General features: G+C 44.5%; 2 protein-coding genes across 3 annotated transcripts in view; one reads left to right on the forward strand and one right to left on the reverse strand.

Moving 5' to 3' along the window:
• LOC117882158 (cilia- and flagella-associated protein 57-like) overlaps positions 1-3,743 on the reverse strand; it is a 94,433-nt gene extending 90,690 nt beyond the window's left edge. Inside the window, exons 1-2 of the mRNA XM_034780184.1 lie at positions 3,662-3,743; positions 3,275-3,453 (exon numbers count right to left, since the gene is read on the reverse strand). Coding sequence (XP_034636075.1) covers positions 3,275-3,431 — 157 coding nt within the window. The 5' untranslated portion in view covers positions 3,432-3,453; positions 3,662-3,743. The remainder of the gene's footprint in view (positions 1-3,274; positions 3,454-3,661) is intronic.
• EBNA1BP2 (EBNA1 binding protein 2) lies at positions 3,744-14,109 on the forward strand. Of its 2 annotated transcripts, XM_034780187.1 has the most exons (11): positions 3,781-3,855; positions 4,376-4,397; positions 6,147-6,221; positions 6,592-6,675; positions 8,836-9,002; positions 10,395-10,518; positions 11,740-11,829; positions 12,293-12,368; positions 12,671-12,764; positions 13,215-13,377; positions 13,767-14,109. In XM_034780187.1, exons 3-11 carry the CDS (start codon positions 6,153-6,155, stop codon positions 13,812-13,814), a joined length of 915 nt encoding a protein of 304 aa, XP_034636078.1. In that variant the 5' UTR covers positions 3,781-3,855; positions 4,376-4,397; positions 6,147-6,152; the 3' UTR covers positions 13,815-14,109. The 2 variants fall into 2 exon arrangements, with proteins under 2 accessions (XP_034636077.1, XP_034636078.1); XM_034780186.1 differs by lacking the exon at positions 4,376-4,397 and having other exon boundaries at positions 3,744-3,855.
• Positions 14,110-14,334: the final 225 nt, after the last annotated feature.

Consider the following 14,334-nt stretch of genomic DNA (forward strand, 5'->3'; position numbering starts at 1 on the left):
TAATCAAAGTATTTTTGTAGTTAATAAACTTTTTTGTTTTGTCTAAAACCAGTGTGTGTGGAAATCATAACTTGGGACTGAAAGCTGTTGTATATTTTCTCTCCACACTGAGGGATAGGGGAGAATTTCATGAGCTTATGCTGTACTGTTCTCTGTGCAGTGCAAGATGATATAATTTTGGGTTTACACTTCAAAGACTAAGTGCATGCCTTAGGAACTGGGAGGTGTCCTAGCTGTGCCTCCCCATGCAGAGCTGATCACAGCATCTGTATGTAACTGCAGCTGGGTGTGTCCCTACCTGTATTTGTGCAGGCTGGAGCCTGGGAGAGGGCTTGGCAGGCTGGTCACAGCAGTATAGTGTAAAGAGAGCCCAGGCTGGTGGGTCAGGGGGGTTCAGTGGTACCCCAGTTCCAGGTGGCACCCCAGGGGGGAACCCATCACAGTAATATCTTTTATTGAACCAATTTTTATTGGAGAAAGAGACAAGCTTTCAAGTGCCACAGAGCTCTTCTTCAGGTCTGTGAAAGGTAATCAAAGTGCCACAGCTAAATACAAGATGGAACAAATTGTTAGGCATAACAAAGTACTCTACTTAGGAAGGAACAATCAGTTGCACATACACAAAATGGGAAATGACTGCCTTGGAAGGAATACTGCAGAAAGGAATCTAGGGGTCCTAGTAGATCAGAAGCTAAATATGAGTGAGCAGTGTAACACTGTTGTAAAAAAAGCAAACATAATTCTGGGATGTATTAGCGAGAGTGTTGTAAGCAAGACACGAGAAGTAATTCTTCTGCTCAACTCCTCACTGGTCAGGCTTCAACTGGAGTATTGTCTGGTTCTGGGTGCCACATTTCAGGAAAGATTTGGAGAAAATCCAGAGAAGAGTAACAAAAATGACTAAACGTCTAGAAAACATGACCTATGAGGGAAGACTGAAAAAATTGGGTTTATTTAGTCTGGAGAAGAGAAGACTGAGGGGGACAAGATAACAAGTTTTCAAGTACATAAAAGGTTGTTACAAGCAGGAGAGTGGTAAACTGTTCTCATTAACCTCTGAGGACAGGACAAGAAGCAATGGTCTTAAATTGCAGCAAGGGTGGTTTAAGTTGGACATTAGGAAAAACTTCCTGACTGTCAGGGTGGTTAAGCACTGGAATAAATTGCCTAGGGAGGTTGTGGAATCTCCATCATTGGAGATTTTTGAGAGCAGATTAGACAAACATCTGTCAGGGATGGTCTAGATAATAATTAGTTCTGCCATGAGTGCAGGGAATTGGACTCTATGAACTCTCAAGGTCCCTTCCAGTCCTATGATATTAGGAAATACTTTCTAACTATAAAAGTAGTTAAATTCTGAAGTAGACTTCCAAAGGATGTTATGGAATCTCTATCAGTGAAGGTTTTTAAGAACAAGATAGACAAATACCTGTTATGAATGTTCTAGATGTATTTGGTCCTGCCTCAGCACAGAGGGCTGAACCTGAGGACCTCTTGAGGTCCCTTCCAGCCCTACATTTCCATGGTTAAAATACACTAGGGAACTTTTAGGGCATACCAGCAGGGTCCACATGGGCCAGTTAGTGCATGACACATTAATGCACATTAGAATTGACACCTCTCTGGTGTACACTAGTGCTTACCATGTAGACAAGTCCTTAGCTTCTCACAAAAATATTTTTCAGAGTAGCAGCCGTGTTAGTCTGTATCCGCAAAAAGTAAAAATATTTTTGTGGCTTCTTCCATGCTGTCCCTTTTACACTGAATGCCCTCTCTGAAGTCACTTACATTTCCTTTAGATCCCTCCTCAAGACCTACCTTTGCTGTCATGACTAGAAGAAATGAGCCAATTAATGATGAGCAGACTGGGAACAGTTGACTCTTTATGTATAATATTTAAAAAATCCTAATATGTTTGTATTGTTATGCAATGGTCTGCCTATTAATTGGTGCTTCCCAGTGGCAGCACATCACTGGTGGTCCAAGACCTGCACTATCTGTTAGAACAGATTTTGAAGGAAAGAATAATTAAGAACTATGAAGATAAATGGGATAAAATGCAATATGTTTACCAAAGGTAGATCATGCCAAACTAACTTGATACATTTCTTTGATATTCTGATCTTTGTCTAAAGAATCTATTATCAAACAAGAACTGGATGACCTAGAGAACTGGGGTAATAGAAATGGCATGAAATTTAATAATACAAAGTGTAAGGTCATGCACTTCGGGACTAATAAATTAATACAAAAAAATTCAGCTGTAAATTGGGGAAACCTCAGTTGGAAATGACAGAGGAGGAGAAAGACCTGAGCATATTAGTTGATCACAGGATAACTATGAGCCACTGATATAATAGGGCAGTGGAAAAGGCAAATGCGATCTTTGGATGCACCAGATGAGGTATCTCTAATAAAGATAAGGAAGTAACACCATTGTACTAGGCACTTGTAAGACCTCATCTGGAATTCTGTGTGCAATTCTGGTCACTCATGTTCTAAAGAGATGAATTCAAACTAGAACAGGAGCAGAGAAGGGCTACTAAGATGATCACAGGAATGGGGAGCCTATCTTAAGGAGAGGAGGCTAAAAAAGCTTGTTTTGTTTAGGCTATCAAAATGAAGATGGAAAGGAGATATGATTAAGGCACGATTATGTCACAGAGGTCACGGAATCTGTGACTTCCATTGAGCTGTGACATTTTCTGGCCCCGGGCTGGAGCGTCAACCCCCCCGTCCAGAGCTCCCAGCCCCGACCCTGGTGGGGGGGACCCTGCAGCTGCCCAGCCAGAGGGGGCGACAGGGGAACCCCCCACAGCTGCCCAGTCGCGCCGAGCAGTGGGGGGACCCTGCAGCTCCCGGATTTGTACACTGAATGAGGTAAGGATCCTGTAGAACAAATAGAATGTGAACATGTAATTGAAGAGTGTATCATGCTCTATATGTACAAGAATTAAGATTGTACAACAATGTTAATACTGGCATTTCCTAATTTATGAATGTTTCACTTTGCAACCTTATTTTTTAACACTGTTTTAATGGTATGTCATATACATATATTGATTGCATCACTCTTCCCACTCTTTTTATATTACCTGTCCTCTTAGGCCCAACTCTGCAAACACTTCAGCACAGATCAAAGGGAAACCAAATCAACAGGACTACTCATGTGAACAACTTACAGGAGTGTATAAAGCTCCAGTGGGTGTGAGACACTCCATCTGTGCGGAGTAGGGACAGCCGCACTGTGTCTGTGAGAGGGAAGGGGTGTTACCTTGGATGAATTTCTGCCATTTCTGCTCTAGGTGGTATTTCACACAGCTGTTCCCCGAGGGATATATTATTATCTGTTCATCAAAGTAACAAACATTGTTTGCGACTCGAGAGCGGAGTCCAAAGATGTGGAGAGACTGAGCCACAATCACGGACATGGTGTCCCCGATGCTGCGGGTTCTGCTGGGAGAGAGATACAGGGCGTAAGACAGACACCCCCTGGCCCCTCACTTCCCGACCACCGCCCGTACCAACGGCTCCCTGCTCTCTCGCTTCGCCCCACCACGTCAGGCTCCCTTCTCCGCGCCACCTTCGCCACCGGCTCCTCGCTTCAGCCCCCTCTTCCCGTCACCCTCCCTCCTCGCGCCCCCGCCCGTTCCCCACACACCGCAGCGCTCCCTACGATCCTCTGCGCCTCAAGGCTTGTTGCCATGGAGACCGAGTCCCACAAGCGAGAGTTTGACCCGGAAGCGGAACTGAGTAAGCCTCGGCGAAGTCCGGAAGTGAGTTTCTCGCGAGTCGCGGGCCGCCTGTTTTTGGTGCTGAGGATCCGCGTGGCAGGGAAAGGAACTGGCTGCTGAGGTAAGAGCGGGACCCAGCGCCTGTCCCCAGGGCCGCTACTCACCGGTCCCTGCAGGCTCTCCCCCCGCGCTGGGCTGACCCCACGTGGACTGGGGGACTCCGCCCGTGCTGCCCCCTCGTCGGCCAGACCCGGGCTCCTGGGTTCCCGCCCTGCCCGCTGCTGCGGCTCGTCTTCCTAGGCCCTGGTGGAGCCTATATCGGTACCGAGTTAGTCCTGGCGTGGGGGAGGCGCCCTGGAATATTTAAACGGCGAGACTCCCCACCCCTACTGGGTTCAGTCTGCTGCTAACAGACCGACCGGCCCCTGGGCGCCGCCCCCCCCCCCACCCCCCCCCCCCCCCCCCCCCCCCCCGCTTCCAGCCTGCGCGGTGACCGGCCGCCCTGGACCCGTGGTTCAAAACCAGCTCTCCGTGAGTTTCAGGAATCCAGCACTCGGTGTAGCTGCGTTTGTACTATGCTTTAACGGGACACCGACTACTTAAAAATCACACTTCTATTTGGAAACCTTTTGCTGTTACAGGTTATGCCTAAGGCCCCGTCCTGTAAGTACTTAACGTGAATACCTGTGTGCGCTTCAATAGTCCCATTGATTTCAGTTGGCTTCTCATACGTTAAATTACATATGTATTAGTTTCAGAGTAGCAGCCGTGTTAGTCTGTATCCGCAAAAAGAACAGGAGTACTTGTGGCACCTTAGAGACTAACAAATTTATTACAGCATAAGCTTTCGTGGACTACAGCCCACTTCTTCGGATGCATATAGTATAATATATAATTATATAAGTATAATATATGTATTAGTGCTTCCAGGGTTGGGGGCTAAAATTTCTGTAATTGAAAGAGATTAGAAAGGAGGTGCTGTGAATCTGAGCTGTGGTTAACTTTAATACCTTGTGTAAAAAGGTTACCCCTCCATGTCTTTGAGTCCACCTGCCAGCTTTTCTGGTTGTACAATAATGTTTTCCTTTCCTTGATGCTGTGTGGAAAACGTGAGAAGAGCCATACGGAGTCAGACCAAAGGTCTATCTAGCTTCAGAGGGAATGAACAACTCGTACAAACAGGGAACATGAATTGAATGTTCCTCCTGGAGGAATTCTGTGCCTAAAAATTCTGCACACAATATTTGAAAATTCTGCATATTTTATTTGTCAAAATAACACAATATAATCGTGCCAGTTACAATTATTTTGGTAATTTCAAAATATCTGTCAGTATGTCTGTAACAATACAGATCAGAAAAAAAATATGCTGGTAATTTTTTTTGACAAACAGATTCCTTACTAGGCATATTAATACGGAACTTTATGTAATTCTTTTAAATTACAATACAGAACTATTTCCTGCACCAGTCAGAAGCAGTACAAAGGCTTGGGGGGAGCAAAGACGCCTGGGAGTAAACCTGGAGGGGGTTGGGTGTAGATGAGAGGTTTTTCTTTGGGGGGCAGGGGGATTGTTACGGTGTTAGGAAGCCTCCCCAATTTAGACCCTGGCTGACCCCAGGCTTCTCCCATTCAGTCAGGCACGTCTGCCCCTATCCCCATGGATCTCTGCAGCCGCCTGCCCCCATCCACAGGCTCAACACTGTCACCCCACTAGCTCCTGAGCCCATTCTCCAGTCTGTCCCACCCCCTGCCCACTAGCCATTCTGAACCTCAGTCTGTGGACACCGTGCCCCCTCCACCCCCAGCCCGCCCGCCTAGCACTCTGTCCTAACCTGGCTCCGCAGGCAGGGTGCTGTAATGAATTCTGCTCCTGCCGCACTGAGCATAGAATTTTATATTTTCCCACATAAAATACATTTTGCCTAATAAGTGCTGCAGTTCTGCCTTTTGCCCACCAGAGGCTACTGTGGCGCTAGAACAGCCACATGAATGAATATGCGAGAAAATATAAAAAAATGTGTTGAGACCCAGCATAAAAAGATGAGAATTTCTGGAAAGCTGTGTGTCTGAAAACAGGGCTGTGAACACAATATCTGTGAATACTGTAGTAAAAATCCATTGGAGGAGAAATTTCAGTCTCAGCACTTCAGAACTAGCAACATCAGACAGCAATTCCCAGTCAAGGGAACAAAGCACATGTGCACACTCCCTCTATGCATCTAGCATCATGTTTCTGCACAGGGAACATGACATATTCACTCTGCAACCAACCATCTCTTTTGGGCCAGGCTGGGAACAAGTCAGACTCTCTTCCATCCTTATGCACCTCTGTAGATACAGAGGTGAACATAGTATGAGAACCCGAATAGAACAGAGTACACATCACCTTCATCTGTTTCTTTCTCCAAGTTAAAGATGGCAGACTACAAAAATCAGTCATTGTCAGAGTCCGAGTCAGAAGAATCGGTCATCACTGATAAAGAGGTAAACTTCCCCTGGATGAGATCACCTAATGCTATACAATAAAGGGGGTTGGGGTGGAGGCATCAGTTAGAACATCAAGCTTCCCCAATTAAACTAGCAATGTTCCACCACAGCCTATTGGGTGTGTGTCGGGGGTGTGTGTCGGGGGGGTGTATCTGCAGAGAAAGATCAGCCCTTCTGTCTCATGGCCTGTTGTGGGATATCAGCTCACATTTTTTATCTGGGTCCCCTCCCCTTTAGTAGGCTGGCTTTTCTGATTACGGATGTGCTTGAGTGATAAGTCCCTGCCTTGGCCCAAGTGTTCAGCCCCTGGCAAGGGACATAATCCATCTTCTCTGGACCAATCCCTGACCAATCTCCTCCTGTGCAGCTCCAGGCAGCATTTTCCAGGGGTGCCCTGAAGCCAGGGCTGAATGTCGTGCTTGAGGGGCACAAGAAGGCTCTTAACAATGTGGTGAGTAATGTGTCTGTAGGCTGTGATTCTGGTGTGTGCATGCAAGTGCTTATATGGGAGGAGTTTGCTTAAGAAGGTTGGGCTTGTACATGTGGCTACCTATAGGAATCATAGAGGTTAGTGAATTAAAAACTCTTAGAGCATATATTTAGTTACCCCATACATCTTTGGTGGGGAATGCTGCAGTGGTAAAGGCTGGGTTTCTTATGGGACTAGTACTGCCGTACCAATTTTCTTTTTACACTATGAATTCCTTAAGTGAGTTGATCATTTTCTTCACTTCTGTGATGCTGAGACACCAGGGTCAATATTACTGATTGACTTTAGCTTCCAGGTAGATTACAGAATATTTTTGTTTACAATTTCCTGGCCTGTGGCAACTATCAGGTTATCTCAAGTTGTTGAAGACTAAGGTGGCCATGCTGAGGTTTTGGCGTTTGGGTTATGATTAAACATTAGAAGGTTGGATAGTCAACCCATATCATGGACCAATTGTTAGAGCCCTGCACGGATACAAAATTTGGATCCACGTCCATCTGCAGTCCGCAAACATGGTCCGCGGGTGCGCATATAAAGTGGATATTGGCAGATTTGCTGGGCTCTACCAATTGTTGCCTTCTCCCCAGGATCCTGGGAAGTAGGTAGATCCCAGCTGAGGGAGTCCAGTAAAGTAACTTTTCTTTGCCTTTTGGGGTTTTAATTTTAGTGTTTGGTTCGCTTCAAATTTTTTAGAACATTTTACCTTTGCCACAAGGCTAACCTACCAAGTTTGAAGCCATTATATTTCTTTTTTGTGACCCTTTAGGTGGGTGGATCCAAAATCAGAAACTGAGCTTCTATTAGGAGTTCATCATAACTATGGTTTGACTGCCATTACTACATAACTCAGTTCCCTAGTGCATACTCGCTCTCCCAGAACAGCATTTGATGTACCAAAACACTTTCTGGAGCAGTCTTGTGGGGACACTGAAATGGTATATGGCAGGCACATATGTTTAGGGAATAAAATACCTTGCTGGAAGAAGATTTTTAGCTTGTGGAGAGCTTAATAATTGGGCTGAGCCCAGTTTGTTCCAAAATGCACTTGCAAAAGGTCAGCAGAGTTGCTGGCTGGTTGGTGTGTATGCCTGCCTGGCAGTGTTGGATCACAGCTCCCAACACTCACTCTGCACAGCTTACCCTATGCTAGTGTTATGTCTGCACTGCAATTGGAAGGTTTGATCTAGCTAAATCAAAGCTAGCTTGAGTAATAATAGCAGTGAAGCTCAAGGACCTGCTCTTCCCACCCAGACCCTGGGTACATACTTGACAGCCTCTGCCTGTGCTGCTGCAGCTTCACTGCTATTGTTACTTGAGTTAGCTTTAATCTGGTTAGATCAGAGCTAGCTCGGGTATGTCTATACTTGCTTCAGTCAGACCTCCAAATTGCAGTGTAGATATACCCGTAGAAGCGCACTCATTTGCTGTCATATTAACTTTAGATTCTTTAGTAGTAGTGTTATTTTTGCATGTCCAAGAGTGTACTGGGTACTTTCCACAATCTAAAATCAGGTTGCTGTTGCATGAAAGAGTGGGAAGCAAGGAAGGAACAAAATTATAAGATCACACAATCACTCATTTAAGTCATGGGCCTGATCTGGTGTTGAACCCTGCCTGATTTCCCCTTCTCGGGGTTCTCAAACTACACCCAGACTCTTGAGTCAAACACCCCTTCTTGGGGTCTGGTTTATTAAAACATCATCACAGTTAAATGTCAGGTTAAGTCAAAACAAGTCTTACCCCACTCTGCAGTTTTTTCCCCAAAATTCAATTCATGCTGCCTGGCATTTCCTCAAGCTGCTTCTTAAGGCTTTTCAGCTCCTGCCCCTCATTGCAGGTAGCCTTTGCATCTAGCTGGTATGGAGAGCCCCTTCTTTGGTCCTCTTTGACCCTACCTCTCCACAGGAATCTTGCTGCTCTCTTAAATTGAGTTCAGCAGACAGTCTTATCTGCCTCAAAGGCCATCCTGGGGAGGCAGCTAACAAGTCAAGAGTGGGGTTGAGCCCAACTCCCTTAAAGGGGCAGCCCATCCTAATATGGACATATAGAATTGCTAGCCTTCAGAAGACAAACTTGTTGTTTTGTGTCTTGCTGTTAATAGAGCTGTCCTTCCTTTTCTAGGATGGCTTGAAGCAATGTTTGTCTGAATTCAAGCAGCACCTAGCCTGGGTGGAAAGGCTGGATGTGACCTTGGGTCAGGCACCAAACGTCATGAATCCAACCTCATATCACACACCTGACAAAGCCACCGTCGACCCTGAGGATGACTTCCAGAGAGAGATGAGCTTGTGAGAGGGGGCGACATTCTCATATGGGGTCCCAGAGTCTTGTCACACACATGGTCTATCCATATACGCAACCCTAGTGTTGCATCACTATCACATCTCACCATGCACTGCACGCCTTCAGTGTCATGCCTTCCATTCACATGCTGATGTCATATCACTTTCAATCCCTAATGCATATACATGTGTAACAACTCACCACCCGTGTGTCATGCTGCTATAAACCCTCAAAATATATTCCAAAATAGATCAAGATATCTTGAAGCTTGAAATCCTTCCATGTTTTGGATTCCGAGATTTTGTGCTTTACCTCTTTTGGCAGGCCTGGATTATAAAATTATCAATCATGAGAAAATATTTTAGTAATACAAACCTTGGTTGCTACTTAAAATAGACTCTTAAAAACTGTGCTTTATATTCAGATAATTTAAATCTCAGCTAGATAAAAAAGCTTAAATTTAAAGTATGAAATAAGTGTTGAATTTTCTTGTTAAGAACTTTTGTTTTTAATTAAATTAAAATATATTAAGTTCTCTTTAGAGAACTGCTTCCTTACAAAATATAAACTTCGCGGGGGGAGTATATTAAACCATATCAAGCTGTATTTTGTGTGGAAGGCACTCAGGTACTTTAGTAATGATTTGGCAGTAGAAAATCCCAAAATTGAGAGATATATTTTTTTATATCTGTGACCTCCTAACCAGAGGTCTTGAGGTGGTCTCTAGTTTCACATGGGATATTATCTCCTTGAAACATATACAATGAAATCCTCCAGACTATCTTAATTTCAAGGACATGAGAGAATCATGGGCACTGCAATTTTTTTGTACATGGTGGTATTCTGTACATTCTAAACCTACATTAAATTTGCCAGGATAGTTGCACAATGTCAACAAATTGCTTCCCTGTTAAACCAGTCTTGTAGAAAACCATCTCCAACGAAAAAGCAGCAGCTGCAAGGTGGTAACTAATTTCCATGCCTAATTAAACAGATAATTTCTTCAAAAAATAAATTAAATAAAAAATACCTGTAGTACACCACTAAGATTCCAAAGTAAAAATGGAAGTTCCTGTAGCATCTTGGTGTCATTGCAATTCTGCCTATTTTATGGTTTGCATTTTACAATACAATTTGTAAAATTGTAAACTGCACGTTAACCAGAAAAACAGGAATAGAAATACAACATGAGCAATGTGTCTCAGTTAATGTTGTTGGCACCTTAATTTCTGGGCTCTTTGCATTTTTAATGTTCCTCAGATATAGTTTTGGGATTTCATGTAAATTTTATTTATCTTGCATCAAATAGCTAATATGAGCAGAGTTCCTGATGTCCCTGCCCAGTGTGCTTTAGACCTTACTGTTAACTTTAACTTGCTGTCCCATTGTTTTCCTAGTTACCGTCAGGCCCAAGCAGCAGTGCTGAAGGCCCTGCCTTGGCTACATCACCAAAAAGTCCCCACAAGGAGGCCAGATGATTACTTTGCAGAGATGGCCAAATCTGACCAACAGATGCAGAAGGTATTAAACTTGGATTGGCATTGGACATCTTTTCTTCCTTCAGGTTCCCCACTGTGGGTTTTAGACTACATAAAGCACAAACTTTAAGATGTATCATTGTTCAATCAGTGAAACATGGTCAGACTTGAGAAGTCTGTCAGCACATATGGAATCCAGACTAGTGATCTAGTCTGTCTTCAAGAGTGCCCTGTGATAGATGCTTCAGAGGAGAGTGCAAAGAACACCATATAATGGACTATTTTGAAATAGTCTGCTCACAGGGGAATTGTAAAGTGAAATATAAATGATTATAGTAGGGAATTGGGAGTCAGGAGTGAACTGGATACATCAGATATTTTAATCCAGAGTCTGACTGTTAGGTTCATATTACAGAATTTGGTTTTTATAATATTAAAAACAGGACTTTTTCCCCAATGTTCTCATGGCCTGACAGAATCTTCCTGAAGCTCTGACCATTATTCCCAGGGAAGGACTTCACTATGAAAACAAGTATTTTTTTTTTTTCTTACTGTTGGTTTTTCTTTGGAAGAGCAGAGGTTTATTCTTATGCTTCAATTGTTACCGCCATATATTGCAGAATTTTTCCAGTAAGAATCTCTCTAATCTTGGATTGATTGTATAATTGCATTTTTACTTAAAATCCAGTAAAAGCTTTTAATTGTTTGGGGGTGAGGAAGAAGGGGAAAGATTGAATTCTGTGGCGGGGAGAGGCCAGTTCACTAACATTATCCAAGATTCAGGTCCCTTCTAGGGGAACTGCTCAATCTCATCTATAAATCCAAAAAGATTGGGCAAAAGTGATAGCTTTGTCTCACTCTGTGCAGTAAGAGCTTGTTCTCTTGAGGCTGCACTTGATCTCTGTACATGCCATTAATCTTCTGGCCAAATCTAGGTTGAAGAAAACCAGAATGCCATGAGTTTCTGCAGTGAGCATTCCCAACCTTGAGTTATCTGACCCTATTGGAGAGAGAGGGAGGAAGCTGTATCTAAAAATCACTGCATGCAATAGAGAATTTGGCACTGGGTCTAGGCAGCAGCCTTAGGAGGACCTTGGGGATTTAATAAATATAGACTACATTTAGTGCATAGTGTAAAGATTTACAACATGTGTTATTTTTATACCTGAGTAATGGCCCTACTGATATGGCTTATCCAGCTCATGGTTCACATAGCCACATCTTCCTTTGCATAACAAGCACATTTGTTTCGTTTCCTAATAAGATTCGACACAAGCTTAAGAGCAAACAGGCGGCAATGGAGAAGTCTGAGAAAGCAAAACAGCTTCGTGCACTGAGAAAATATGGCAAAAAGGTGAGGAGGTGGAGAAACTTATTGGGCAAGAAGGGAATCCATCAGTGGCAAGACCCTGGACTTGTGGGGGGTGGTCCCAGCTATTGTTTGAGAACCCAGAGAGTGAAACCTCTTGTCTGGGGATACTGCAAGGGAGGGCCTTGAACATGAAGCTGTTTGGCCAGTTTACCACTCCTGTTCAGGGGTGTGGAGGGGGAAAATATAAAGATAGTGGAGCCCTTTTGGGAGGGTTTGGGGCAGTGGTTCTCAGTTTTGTACTGGTGACCCTTTCCCATAGCAAGCCTCTGAGTGCGACCCCCCCCCCTTATAAATTAAAAACACTTGTTTATATATTTAACACCATTATAAATGCTGGAGGCAAAGCACGGTTTGCGGTGGGGACTGACAGCTCGTGACCCCCAGTTTGAGAACCCCTGGTCTGGGATATAGTAGGGAACAAAACCCATATTGTCTCTCGTTACAGGTACAAACAGAGGTTCTGCAGAAGAGGCAAAAGGAAAAAGCAACTGTGCTGAATGCAATCAAGAAATACCAGAAAGGTGAAGTCATCAGTCTCATCACAAGAGAGTGCTGAGGGAGCGGGAGGAGGACAGTGAGATAACAGAGCATGGCAGCATGTGGGGTGTCGTTAGCCAAAACTGGAGAGGAGTGAGTTGGAAGAGGGCATTGCTGAACATGGAGGTGCACAGGACAGCAGTAGTGGCAGCATAAAGACTCTTAAATAGGCATTGCCTAGTGGGGGATAAAACTGCCATTAACTAATGCTGTAACTCTTACTCACATTGGAAATTCTTCTGTCTGATTCAATGGTAGCAGCTCCACAAATGTTCTGCTCTTGCAGGTCTCTCTGACAAGCTGGATTTCCTGGATGGGGAGCAGCCACCACCACATCAGGGGAAGAAGGAAGGAGATGGTGGTCAACAAATAAAGAAAGGGTGAGATGGGGGAGTTAGAGGCATTGCAGTTGGGGCCCATACATCCCCATCTGAGTTTTCAAAGCTACTTTTCAGGATAGTACCAGGCCCCAGCTATCTCCAAGATGGCAGCAGATAATTCCTAGCTCTTAATGCTAATGTTCAATCTTATGCACCTCAGGGAGGAGTTGCTGCTGGTAGCAAACACTTGCAGAGAGGAAAAGCTGGTTATAAACAAGGTGGGGCAGAGGCTGGAGTGTCTTACATATTTTTGCCCTTCTCCAATGAGAGAGGGAGACAAATGGGTCTTTTCAATAGCTGGAAATAAATCTGATGGAATCTAGAGTGACATGAGCCTCACCTAGGAGGAGCTGGATGGGAGCTTCCCACATCGCACATGAGCTTTTAAGCGAGCTCACTGAGGGAGGGTAGTGGGGACCTAGCAGAGATGACGGGTTGTTTCTGTTTCAGACCAAACGCCAAGCGACGTTACAAGAATCAGAAGTTTGGTTTTGGTGGGAAGAAGAAAGGCTCAAAATGGAACACACGGGAGAGTCACAATGATGTATCCAGCTTCCGGGCTAGTGTGGCCCACAACAAAGGTCCTGGGAAAGCAGGGAAAAAAGGTTCCAATGTGAGTGAGACGTGTGTCCTACACATTACCAGTCCTGTGCATTAGTGGGAGACGGGCCCTGGCCACAAAGGGAAGAGCTATATGTGTGTTAAGAGTGATACATGAGCTCTGCGTATTTGGGACCAAGACTGATTAGGTGGTGGGCAAGGCTGGATAGGTTGGTTTGATATGAATGGGGGAAAGCAAGTTCCATGCCAAAGGGAATCGTGTGCAGGTGAGTGAGAAAATACCATGTTTATCCCTACCAGTGTTCTGAACTCCTGCATCAGAAAAACTGAAAGGTGAGCATCATTGCTCTGACAAGGCCCCTTCTTTCCCATGCTGTAAGGCCAGAAGCAGGGGGTGGGTTTCAAAACCCCAGATCTAAATTTGTCATTCTCTTTTTACAGAAGAGACCGGGCAGAAAGATGAGGCAGAAAATGAAGAGTCGAACCTGATAAGGATTGAGTGGGATAGACCCTGTTTCCCAGTGGCTTTTGTTTAGTTTCTATGTATGTATGACTTGCAGGTGGCGTTCCTTGTGACACTGGAGTCTTCAGGCAGTTCTAACTGCTGTAGACCAAGCTGGATGGTGCCATTTGACGCACATGGTTGCAGTGGAAGTGCATCTACAGTCACTAATTCCTTTGTATTGTTAGTTTTCCTCCAAGATTTTTTTCTGCTTGTCAAGCCTTGGGCCTGGCCTCTGTGAACTCATTAAATAGTGTGGACAGATCTCATTTGGTTATCGTATCTTCAGTGTTGTGTTTGAGGAAGGGACCTGAAATCTGTCCCTCATTGTGACTGAGATTGGAGGATCCCCATGGCTCTTTCCACAGCTGCCTTTGGTAAAAGTGGGGAATTTAACCTCCAGGTCAGAATTAGTAAATACTGGCTTTGCTACAGTCTCAAGCCTGGAGCCTGTCAAAAGGGTAGAGCCTTTCTCGGGTTGTTAGTACATCCACTTGGATGAGAGCA

The sequence above is a fragment of the Trachemys scripta genome, chromosome 8 (assembly GCF_013100865.1).
Source record: "Trachemys scripta elegans isolate TJP31775 chromosome 8, CAS_Tse_1.0, whole genome shotgun sequence".
Taxonomy (NCBI): domain Eukaryota; kingdom Metazoa; phylum Chordata; order Testudines; family Emydidae; genus Trachemys; species Trachemys scripta.